Source organism: Lipotes vexillifer, unplaced genomic scaffold (genome assembly GCF_000442215.2).
Source record: "Lipotes vexillifer unplaced genomic scaffold, Lipotes_vexillifer_v1.1 scaffold400, whole genome shotgun sequence".
Classification (NCBI taxonomy): domain Eukaryota; kingdom Metazoa; phylum Chordata; class Mammalia; order Artiodactyla; family Lipotidae; genus Lipotes; species Lipotes vexillifer.
The window spans coordinates 235,199-246,700 of record NW_006786594.1 but is presented as its reverse complement, the minus strand read 5'-3'; the positions used below and the strand labels follow the sequence as shown (position 1 = coordinate 246,700).

At 57.8% G+C, this 11,502-nt stretch overlaps 2 protein-coding genes across 2 annotated transcripts in view; one reads left to right on the top strand and one right to left on the bottom strand.

The window, feature by feature from the left end:
- Positions 1 to 929: 929 nt before the first annotated feature.
- On the top strand, positions 930 to 9,564 carry RHOC (ras homolog family member C). The gene is made up of 5 exons (XM_007459043.1): positions 930 to 973; positions 6,771 to 6,928; positions 7,464 to 7,584; positions 7,914 to 8,044; positions 8,950 to 9,564. Exons 2-5 carry the CDS (start codon positions 6,773 to 6,775, stop codon positions 9,121 to 9,123), a joined length of 582 nt encoding a protein of 193 aa, XP_007459105.1. The 5' UTR covers positions 930 to 973; positions 6,771 to 6,772; the 3' UTR covers positions 9,124 to 9,564.
- Positions 9,565 to 10,068: 504 nt separating this feature from the next.
- The window catches only part of MOV10 (Mov10 RNA helicase), a 23,340-nt gene continuing 21,906 nt past the window's right edge, over positions 10,069 to 11,502 (bottom strand). Inside the window, exons 17-20 of the mRNA XM_007459042.1 lie at positions 11,003 to 11,128; positions 10,833 to 10,921; positions 10,240 to 10,361; positions 10,069 to 10,154 (exon numbers count right to left, since the gene is read on the bottom strand). Of these exons, the coding sequence (XP_007459104.1) occupies positions 10,069 to 10,154; positions 10,240 to 10,361; positions 10,833 to 10,921; positions 11,003 to 11,128 (423 nt within the window). The remainder of the gene's footprint in view (positions 10,155 to 10,239; positions 10,362 to 10,832; positions 10,922 to 11,002; positions 11,129 to 11,502) is intronic.

The following is an 11,502-nucleotide window of genomic DNA, read 5'->3' as shown; positions in this document are numbered from 1 at the left end:
CCCAAGCCTCAGTTTACTTACAGGCAAAAGGGGATGGGTACACTTAACCTAGAGATCTGTGATGACTATTAGAAGCTATGTAGTGTGCCCTGCACAAGCTAATAAAATGTGAGTAGACTTCCTCATCCTCCATCCACCTCCTCAGGTACCTTTCAGGGAAGAAGATACACCTGTTGGTAAATACCCAACGCACAAGTCAGGCCCGGCTAGGTGTCCCTAGAGGCACAGAAATAATACAACGGGGGTGGCAACTGAATTCCCAGCTGGGAATCCAGAAAGATTCCAGGGTGGAAGGATGGGTAGGAGTTGGAAATTCCAGGTAGGGGGAAGGAAGGGAATTGTGAGGTGGAACCAAGTGCCCTGAATCTCAGAGGTTCCGAAAGGTCTCCAGGCCTGGGGGGGTTATGGTGGGTTGTACTTACTCCGCAATGATCCTAGGAGCAGAGGGTGGGCATCTTCCGCGGCCTTCTCCTCGGGCTTCCCCGAAGCCGTCTTTTCCAGTCCCGCCTCCCGCGAAGCCCCAGGTGATGTAGGCGCGGGTGGCCGGTTGGCCACGCGAGGGCAGCAGCGGCCCTTTCCTGACCCCACCCCGGGCGCCTCTCAACTTTCCCGACGCCGGTCCGCCACTAGGAGCTGGAAGGTGGGGCAGAGGCAGAGTCCTCATGGGTCCCGTTCGCCGCGCCTCGCCCCGCTGCCCACTCCTCCACAGTCCCAGCATCTCCCTCAGACGCCGGGGACTCTCGCTGGGCGACCCTCTGGGGCCGTGAGTGGGGGCCGTGAGTGGGGGCCGTGGGCGGGCGGAGCCAAGGGCCGCCCAGCCCGCCCCTCCCCGCGAGTCGCCCCTCCCCGCGAGTCGCCCCTCCCCGCGAGTCGCCCCTCCCCGCCGCGGCGCTGGAGGAGGGCGGGGCGGTGCCCCTCGGGTCAGTCTCTGCCTCCGGCACCGGCCGCGCAGCTGGAAGCGGCGGAGCGGAAGGTATCCCGGCTTGGGGCTCTGGGCGGCGGGGTCGTCCTGGGCACTCATCCGCAGGAGAGCACCTCCCCACTTCTCCGCCTGGCAGGAGCTCGGGGCGCCGGCCGGGGAGGGGCTTTGGTCCAAGCGCGGGCCGCCTGCCCTCCCTCGTACGCGGCGTCTGGGCGGTGCGGGGGTCGGGCCGGCTCGGCCCCTCCCTGCCCTCCCGGGCTGCAGTGAGGGGCCCCGGGAATTGACCCGCAGGGCCTCTCGCCTCTTGGTGTCCGAGTCGGAGTCAGTTCCCTTCTCCTCCCGGCTTCCCGGAACCTGCCCGGCCGGGCGAGGGGAGAGACGGCAACTTGGGTCTCCGCGAGGGAGCCCCAGCGCAGACGCTCTAGCTTCCAGGCCTGGCGGCCCTCTGTGAACCTAGGCTTGGGTGTGGGTCTGGGCCCGAGTCCGGGTTGAGGTGGGAATCCCCCCCGCCGGGCCGGTGAAGTGGCGGGAATAGGAGCGGGTGTGACCGCGGGGGCTGCCACTGCCCCGGGGGTCCGGACGTCGCCCTAGATGGTTTCTGGAGCCGGCCTGGAGTGGAGGTACAGGAGATTGGGAAGGATACAGCCCGTGTGTGCGTGTGTGTGGTTTTCAAGTTGAGGAGGAGGTATCTGATTTCTTCCCTAGACCGCAGGGGTGGTGGGCAGGGTACAGCAGAACCTGGTTCATCTGGAAATCTAGAGAATGATTGAGGAGACGGCAGCTGTTTTATTCCAGGGAAGGCCCCAGAAATTCCAGGGTCATCCCAGGCCCCGTGTGGGGTTTGGTTGCCCCTCTTAGGGTCAGTGGGGCAGTTCCTCAGGGGCTGCCTCTCACAGGGAGCTGTTGTTTTCGCCATCTTGGCCTTGGGCCTGGTGGCCTGGCCTGGCCTGGCCTGGGCCAACTACTCTTCTGAGCCTGAAGGGAACATCTTCTAATTGAGATGGGGGGCTCTAGGTCATTTAATGTATGCCCTTGCCCTGGAGTCTGGCCTCTGCCCACCACCATCTGGTGCCACCTAAACTGCCTTGCCTGGGGTGGGCATACTCATGCCTAAGCAATTGGTATTCACCCCAGTGGTGAATGCGCTCCATCCCTCCGTCAATACTGCCCATCCCAGGTTGAGGCTACCCCAGCCTGTCTTCCCACAGTTGGACCAATGGAACCTGTGGGAGTAGGTGAGGGTGCTGGTCACCTGGGTGGAATTTCCAGGGGACCCCCTTTTCTTTTTTTTTTTAATTAATGTATTTTATTTATTTTTGGCCGCGTTGGGTCTTCTTTGCTGCACAGGGGCTTTCTCTAGTTGCGGTGCGCGCGCGGGCTTCTCATTGCAGTGGCTTCTCCTGTTGCAGAGCACAGGGCTCTAGGGCACGCGGGCTTCAGTAGTTGTGGCACAGGGACTCAGTAGTTGTGGCTCGCGGGCTCTAGAGCGCAGGCTCAGTAGTTGTGGCGCATGAGCTTAGTTGCTCCACGGCACGTGGGATATTCCCAGACCACGGCTCGAACCCGTCTCCTGCATTGGCAGGCAGATTCTTAAGCACTGCGCCACCAGGGAAGCCTGAGACCCCCTTTTCTGAAGGGTGGTTTCCATTTTTGGAGGGGATCTGCTGGCAGGGTGAATGCCTTCTTGCCTGTTTTGGGGGTATCAGAGAGAGCCCCTGTTGTGATGGGGAGAGTGTGGCCGCGCACTCAACTCCTATAAATTCCCTCTGATTCATATCCACTTGCCCCCATCCCACTGTTGTGCATGTGTGTGTGTGGAGGAGGAGGCCACCCGGGATCCCACTGCTGAAGAGAGCTTGCCTTGGGCTGGAGTATTCCCTCCCTAAAAGGCAGACCAAGGCAGGGCTGTGAGGTGGTGGTGGTGTGTGGGGAGTAAAGGAGTTCAGCCTAGTTTGACAGGATGTGGGACTGAGAAAAAGCCAGGTTTGGGGCAGAGATCAGGTTACCGTCCCCTTCTTTTTTAACTACTCCCTGTGTGGTTGGTGCTGGGACTGGCTCCCATTTGTCTCTTTTTTGGGGGCTCCTCCCAGCACAGGCTCCAGCCCCCGCTTCTCCCAACAGCTTCGACTTCATCTCAGGCCCAGAGCCCGCCCTCTCTTCCTCCTGGGCTGTAGGCCTGGGAACTCCAGCCGACTGGAGGTCAGCTCCTCTCCCCAGGGAAGGAGGAAGTGAGGCTCAGCTTAGGCACGGGGAAGCTGGGAAGGTGTGATGAACTGTGCAGATGCTCTTTGGTGTGTGTTGGGGGCAGGGGACACATGGAAACCCCAGGAAGCTGACTCCTTGCCCTGAGTCACAGGGAGGGGTGGGCAGGGCCTCAGGGTGAGCTGGACAGAGTGGAGGAAGGGGCTGTTCCAGGGAGTGGGTGGAGGTGATTCCCTAGTGGATTATTCTCAGTCGCTCTGCTGTGGTAGATGTGTGGCTCCCTACAGTGTGGTCATTGTCCCCTGCCTGGGGCTGAGTGACCCAGTGTAGCTTCCAGGCCCAGTAGGAAGCAGGGGGAGGAAGGCAGGCTGCCCGAATGTGGGCTGTGGGCACTGCCTGGACTGAGCCTCCTTTGTGTGACTCGGGGCTCTGGGGACCGGGACAGGGTGGGCCAGGGAAGCCTGCTGGCTGCTGCCGCTGCGCTCTGTCTGGGTTTCCCTCCCTCTGCTCTCCTTCCCACCTCTGGGGTGATATGTAGAAAAGCAACAGACTCTAGAGTCACACAGCCCTGCTTTGAGTGCCATCCCTGCCACAACTCTGAATTCATGTCTTAACCTCAATGAATCTCACTTTCCTAGTTTGTCAAAATGGGGAGCTCACTACCTCGGGAATAGGAGCGGGTGTGACCGCGGGGGCTGCCACTGCCCCGGGGGTCCGGACGTCGCCCTAGATGGTTTCTGGAGCCGGCCTGGAGTGGAGGTACAGGAGATTGGGAAGGATACAGCCCGTGTGTGCGTGTGTGTGGTTTTCAAGTTGAGGAGGAGGTATCTGATTTCTTCCCTAGACCGCAGGGGTGGTGGGCAGGGTACAGCAGAACCTGGTTCATCTGGAAATCTAGAGAATGATTGAGGAGACGGCAGCTGTTTTATTCCAGGGAAGGCCCCAGAAATTCCAGGGTCATCCCAGGCCCCGTGTGGGGTTTGGTTGCCCCTCTTAGGGTCAGTGGGGCAGTTCCTCAGGGGCTGCCTCTCACAGGGAGCTGTTGTTTTCGCCATCTTGGCCTTGGGCCTGGTGGCCTGGCCTGGCCTGGCCTGGGCCAACTACTCTTCTGAGCCTGAAGGGAACATCTTCTAATTGAGATGGGGGGCTCTAGGTCATTTAATGTATGCCCTTGCCCTGGAGTCTGGCCTCTGCCCACCACCATCTGGTGCCACCTAAACTGCCTTGCCTGGGGTGGGCATACTCATGCCTAAGCAATTGGTATTCACCCCAGTGGTGAATGCGCTCCATCCCTCCGTCAATACTGCCCATCCCAGGTTGAGGCTACCCCAGCCTGTCTTCCCACAGTTGGACCAATGGAACCTGTGGGAGTAGGTGAGGGTGCTGGTCACCTGGGTGGAATTTCCAGGGGACCCCCTTTTCTTTTTTTTTTTAATTAATGTATTTTATTTATTTTTGGCCGCGTTGGGTCTTCTTTGCTGCACAGGGGCTTTCTCTAGTTGCGGTGCGCGCGCGGGCTTCTCATTGCAGTGGCTTCTCCTGTTGCAGAGCACAGGGCTCTAGGGCACGCGGGCTTCAGTAGTTGTGGCACAGGGACTCAGTAGTTGTGGCTCGCGGGCTCTAGAGCGCAGGCTCAGTAGTTGTGGCGCATGAGCTTAGTTGCTCCACGGCACGTGGGATATTCCCAGACCACGGCTCGAACCCGTCTCCTGCATTGGCAGGCAGATTCTTAAGCACTGCGCCACCAGGGAAGCCTGAGACCCCCTTTTCTGAAGGGTGGTTTCCATTTTTGGAGGGGATCTGCTGGCAGGGTGAATGCCTTCTTGCCTGTTTTGGGGGTATCAGAGAGAGCCCCTGTTGTGATGGGGAGAGTGTGGCCGCGCACTCAACTCCTATAAATTCCCTCTGATTCATATCCACTTGCCCCCATCCCACTGTTGTGCATGTGTGTGTGTGGAGGAGGAGGCCACCCGGGATCCCACTGCTGAAGAGAGCTTGCCTTGGGCTGGAGTATTCCCTCCCTAAAAGGCAGACCAAGGCAGGGCTGTGAGGTGGTGGTGGTGTGTGGGGAGTAAAGGAGTTCAGCCTAGTTTGACAGGATGTGGGACTGAGAAAAAGCCAGGTTTGGGGCAGAGATCAGGTTACCGTCCCCTTCTTTTTTAACTACTCCCTGTGTGGTTGGTGCTGGGACTGGCTCCCATTTGTCTCTTTTTTGGGGGCTCCTCCCAGCACAGGCTCCAGCCCCCGCTTCTCCCAACAGCTTCGACTTCATCTCAGGCCCAGAGCCCGCCCTCTCTTCCTCCTGGGCTGTAGGCCTGGGAACTCCAGCCGACTGGAGGTCAGCTCCTCTCCCCAGGGAAGGAGGAAGTGAGGCTCAGCTTAGGCACGGGGAAGCTGGGAAGGTGTGATGAACTGTGCAGATGCTCTTTGGTGTGTGTTGGGGGCAGGGGACACATGGAAACCCCAGGAAGCTGACTCCTTGCCCTGAGTCACAGGGAGGGGTGGGCAGGGCCTCAGGGTGAGCTGGACAGAGTGGAGGAAGGGGCTGTTCCAGGGAGTGGGTGGAGGTGATTCCCTAGTGGATTATTCTCAGTCGCTCTGCTGTGGTAGATGTGTGGCTCCCTACAGTGTGGTCATTGTCCCCTGCCTGGGGCTGAGTGACCCAGTGTAGCTTCCAGGCCCAGTAGGAAGCAGGGGGAGGAAGGCAGGCTGCCCGAATGTGGGCTGTGGGCACTGCCTGGACTGAGCCTCCTTTGTGTGACTCGGGGCTCTGGGGACCGGGACAGGGTGGGCCAGGGAAGCCTGCTGGCTGCTGCCGCTGCGCTCTGTCTGGGTTTCCCTCCCTCTGCTCTCCTTCCCACCTCTGGGGTGATATGTAGAAAAGCAACAGACTCTAGAGTCACACAGCCCTGCTTTGAGTGCCATCCCTGCCACAACTCTGAATTCATGTCTTAACCTCAATGAATCTCACTTTCCTAGTTTGTCAAAATGGGGAGCTCACTACCTACCTTCCAGGCTTCTGGGGACTGAGGGAGGTGTTTTTTGTCCAAATGCCCACCATAGTGCCTGGCACCTAGGGGTGTGATAAATATTCTTTCCCTTACCCACCCATATGGGTAGGGACTCTTCGTTTTTCGCTGGGCAGGCATGACTTGTGCTGACTTTGGGACAGTGTGTTCCAGATTGGACCTTCACAATTATTAAACTTTAAAAAGTATTGAAATCCTGGTAACAAATACATCTGACTTGAAACCCTGATATGTAGAATAGATAAAAGCTTGCCCTTCTGGACACGTCACTGGTCCCTGAGCACCCCTCTAGGTGTCCAGGGGCCCACAGTTGGGGAGTGGATTAGATTAGAACTCATGCTTTCTGGCTCCCAAGTGGGTGGTTCTTCCACCTCCCATTTCTGTATTCTAACCCATGGGGGAGACCTGCCCCTGACCTTGAGATTAGGAATTTCAAGCTCAGTTGCCCGACCACTTGGTTCTTGGCAAGAACATGCCTGAGCAAGCCCCTTTCCCTCCCTCCTCTCCCTTCACTGGATGCCTTGGTTTCCAGGGAGGGCTTGGGGGCCCTCGAGAAGTGTTTGTGGACTTAATGGCTTTTCCCAACATACCCACTGCCTCTTCCCTACCAGCCCCAGCCATGGCTGCCATTCGAAAGAAGCTGGTGATCGTCGGGGATGGGGCCTGTGGGAAGACCTGCCTCCTCATCGTCTTCAGCAAGGACCAGTTCCCAGAAGTCTATGTCCCTACTGTCTTTGAGAACTACATCGCCGACATAGAGGTGGACGGCAAGCAGGTAAAGGCGAAGAGCCCCTTGGAACCACGCCTGCCCCCATCACTTATGGACCTGGGATGTCCGTGCTCACCATCCACCCATGTCCTTGCTTCACTCTCCCTGCTGGAACCAGTGGAAGTTAGGAAGTGAAACTGCAGTCTTAGGAAATCTGGATAACCTCCTGGTTTTTTACACACTGGCTGTGTAATCTGGGCCCAGTCCCTTTGCCTCTGGGTTTAAGCTCCCCCAGCTGTGAAATGGAAATAATGGTACGGCCTCCTTCGAAGGGTTTTTATGAGTATTAAATAAAATAGTGGCGCTCCTGATGGCAGCTCAAACTGCACAAAGATCAAACGCTGTTGTCTCAGGATTTAAGAAACTCAGTTTATGTTGTGTGACAATGAATAGCACTATCCCTGGCACATAGTAGGTGTTCAGTAGGTAGATGTTCAGTGAACCTAAGGGACCAGGATTTCAGAGAGGACCTCTGGGTGGCAGGGTGTGGGGTGTGTAACTGGGGCCCTCAGGCTAGCTAAGCACCGGCCCTGTGTGTCAGGTGGAGCTGGCTCTGTGGGACACAGCAGGGCAGGAAGACTATGATCGCCTGCGGCCTCTCTCCTACCCGGACACTGACGTCATCCTCATGTGCTTCTCCATCGACAGCCCCGACAGCCTGGGTGAGGGGGTTGGAGGGAGGGGGCTGAGAATCCCTTGGAATGAACCAACCAGAGGGAGCTCTTGCCTTGGCTCCTTTCAGCCATCTTCAGAAGCTGTGTGGGAGGGGTGCCAGGGAGCCCCGTTAGCCTCCTTCCCTGTGGTGACTCTGGCCCTTGGAGGGCTCAGGGAAGGGTGTGTACTGTGAGGGCGGCGGGGGTGGGTTGACCTGTGAAAGGGACTATCATGCTGAATAGCCTCTAAGACTCTGCCCTGCGGAGACAAGGCGACCCAGGGGAAGCCTTCTAGCCTAAGTGGAGGCACCAACCCCTGTTGGGACGTGTCTGTGCAGAAAACATTCCTGAGAAGTGGACCCCGGAGGTGAAGCACTTCTGCCCCAATGTGCCCATCATCCTAGTGGGGAATAAGAAGGACCTGAGGCAAGATGAACATACCCGGAGAGAGCTGGCCAAGATGAAGCAGGTGGGTGCAGCCGCCAGGCTGGGAGGCCTTGGGGAGGAAGGTGCCCTCTGAGGGCTTGCAGGCTGGTGAAGGAGCCTCCCTCCTACTGACTCCCCATGTTAGAAGTGACGGTAGCATCCACCTCCTACCCCCCTGGCACCCCCACCCTGGTGAGGGAGAACCAGAGGGGCCCTTAGGGTCTGACCCAATATTCGATGAGACTGTCAGAGGACGGTGACTTGTCCAAGGTCACTTGGCATTTTGTCTGTTGTCCACTGTTTGGCATTGGGGCTATTAAGATGAATGAGAAAATCCTTGCCCTCAGGGAACCAGGTTCTTACAGTAGATGTTTTGCTTGAGGTATGCAGGTGGAGCCATCAGAGTATACCTGGGGAGGTGTGTGGGCTGCTGTGGATGTGGAACGGAGGGTATTCTAAGTGGCTGGGAAAAGGCCCAGAGTGAGGGAGCTGGCTTATTTGGGGACCTGGTAAGTGGCTTTCCAGCCAGAGGACGAGTTGATTAGGGAGAGCTGTCAGGATAAGGAATCTAGACTATTCTTTGAAGATAATTATGGTAAAGTTTTAAACTGGGGGCAGATATGGTCAGAGTCAGCATGATAGAAAAAGGATTCTGGCAGCCATAGAGGATGGATTGGAAGAAAGTGAGAACAGAGGCCAGGAAGTCAGTCAGGAGATGGTAGATCCTCACTCAGGCAAGAGAAGAGTGTACCGTGGGGTATAGGGCTGATGGGGAGAATTTTGAAGGTAAATAGGAGTCTTGGGTCTCTAGCCTAGAAGCTATCTACGGCCGGGGCTTGGATGCTTTGTGGGGTCATGGCTGGAGGAGATATTTGTTCTTGTTACAAATATGGGTGAGGTGCACCTAACCAGCAGCTTCCTTTGACCACTCTCCTTCTACCTCCCCAGGAGCCTGTTCGATCTGAGGAAGGCCGGGACATGGCAAACCGGATCAGTGCCTTTGGCTACCTTGAGTGCTCAGCCAAGACCAAGGAGGGGGTGCGGGAGGTGTTTGAGATGGCCACTCGGGCTGGCCTCCAGGTCCGCAAGAATAAGCGCCGGAGGGGCTGCCCCATTCTCTGAGATCCCCAAGCCTCCCCTCCTCCCCCACCTCTCTTCACAGGGGTGCAGAAACTCCCCCTGCCCCCAGCAGCCCCACCCTATTAGGGATCCCTGCTGAAGGCTCCCTTTCCCAATTCCCTCCTGCCCAGGACTGCATCGCGCTTCCCCAGCCCTGATGGTGGTGGCCTGGCCGTAGGCCCCGTCTCAGCACTCTGGGAACCAGAGCACAGTCCCTCCTCCTGTTGCCTTGGTCCAGGGGTGGGGCTCTTGATCCCTTTGGCCTTCCCCAGAGGATCATCACACCAGCACTTTATACACTTCTGGCTCACAGGAGAGTATCTGGGGTAGGGGACTTGGAGGGTGTAACCCAGAGTCCCGGACCCCTGGTGTTTCTGCTTTGGGCAGGGGCCTTGCATCTGGCTGTACTTGGTGTGGGGCATGAATAAAGGGCACAGGCTCCAACATGAGTGGCTTACTGTCTTTCTCTCCTGATCCCTGTGAGCCTGGAGTCCCATCTCTCCAGGGTGCTTGCCAGGCTGGCCCCCTATCTGCAAAGGCAGGACTCCCGGGCAGGCAGGGTGGAGTCCTGGAGAAAAGGATGAGGTCATGCCTGGCTCTGGGCCTTGGAGGCGGGTGAGGGGAGTGGTCTGGAGCACTGGGCTAAACTTAGAAGCCTGTGGGTGGCTTCCCTGCCACCTCCCACTAGGTTTCCTCCCCTGGACATGGGGGTTGGGTTCCTTTCTGTGGGGGGAGGGAGGGGTATGGCCCTGGGCTGGTGTGACGGTCCCACCCTCCCCTGTGAGGTCATCTTGGGAGTTCAGGAAGCTGGGGCCAGGCTGAAGAGACAAGGAGGCTTTTGCATAGAATAAGCTTTTTTTTTTTTTCTTTCAGTTTTACTTCCTCCCCCTTCCCCCAATTGTTAGCAGCTTGATGTTAGCAGCAGGGGAAGGGTCGGGTGGGCGGTCCTCAGAGCTCATTCCTCCACTCGGGCTCCACTTGCAGGGGCAGGCCCCCTTCACCCTCCCGCGCCTGGCAGTCGTGACTTTTGGGTCCTATAAAGAGAGGAAGCCTCTGTTAGTAACTTACATCCTCCCTCAGCACTGTCCCCCAACCTAGCCCACCCTGGCCCAGCCATACCTGAGGTAGAGGGGCTGAGTTTGCTCAGACCCTGGAGTAAGTTCTGCCCCTGCTGCAGGTCCAGTTTGGCAGGGAAGGGGCACCCGGTATACCCCCCGTTTTCTTTACAGAACTCTAGGAATCTGTGGGGTACAGGGACATTCACACACACAGCTGCACAAGGCTGGCTGAGTACCAGCAGAGGCTGGAGGCCCAGCCTTGGTCCTGCACACGGGGACCTGTGCCTTGGGGCAAGTTACTTAACCTTGGCAAATGGGGATATCGTTAAGATAAACAGACTGGGGCTTCCCTGGTGGCTCAGTGGTTGAGAGTCCGCCTGCTGATGCAGGGGATGCGGGTTCGTGCCCCGGTCCGGGAGGATCCCACATGCCACGGAGCGGCTGGGCCCGTGAGCCATGGCCACTGAGCCTGCGCATCCGGAGCCTGTGCTCCGCAACGGGAGAGGCCACAGCACTGAGAGGCCCACATACCACAAAAAAAAAAAGATAAACAGATTGGAAGATTCACTGAGCCCCAAGGGTGCTTCATAAAACTACAGCTGTCCTAGGCTGGGGGCTGTGACAACCAGGAGGGATTGCGGGTGGGATGCTCACACTTTCCAGTCGGGGTCGTGGCCCAGCAGGAGCGGGTTGCCCACCACGATGAGCAAAGCCTTGGCCCGGGTCACAGCCACGTTGAACCTCTGATAAGAAGAAGTGCTGGGGTTACAGCAGGGAAGAGCCCTCAGGAAGGAGGAGTCCCTGCCACCCCCCAGCCCCCGAACCTTGGGGTTCTTGAGGAAACCCAGGTTAAAGTCCAGATCCAGCTGCACAAAGCTCTGGCTGCTCCGCACGGTGGAGATGAGGATGACGCTGCGCTCCTGGCCTTGAAACTCTTCCACGGAGCCCACCTAGAGGGGGGGGGATGGCCTTGAAACTCTTCCACGGAGCCCACCTAGAGGGGAGGGAGGCAGTGGGGGACCCAGGGACCAGCCCCGCCTCGCCTCAGTGAGCCTGAGGGCAATTGTCACCCGTGGAGTGAGCCAGTGTCCTGGTGGGCAGGAAAGAGGACAGGACAGTGCCATGGAAGCTGAAACCTGAAGGCCGAATCCAGTTAAAGGGGTGGGGGCTCGAAAGGGTTCTAAGCAAAGAAAACAGGACTGCAAAGAACAATAATAACTCAGCAGTGTTTTTTAAGCTTTCCTGAAGATAATCACTCAGTACTTGTTAAAAATATGCAACCTTAGGGGCTTCCCTGGTGGCGCAGTGGTTGAGAGTCCGCCTG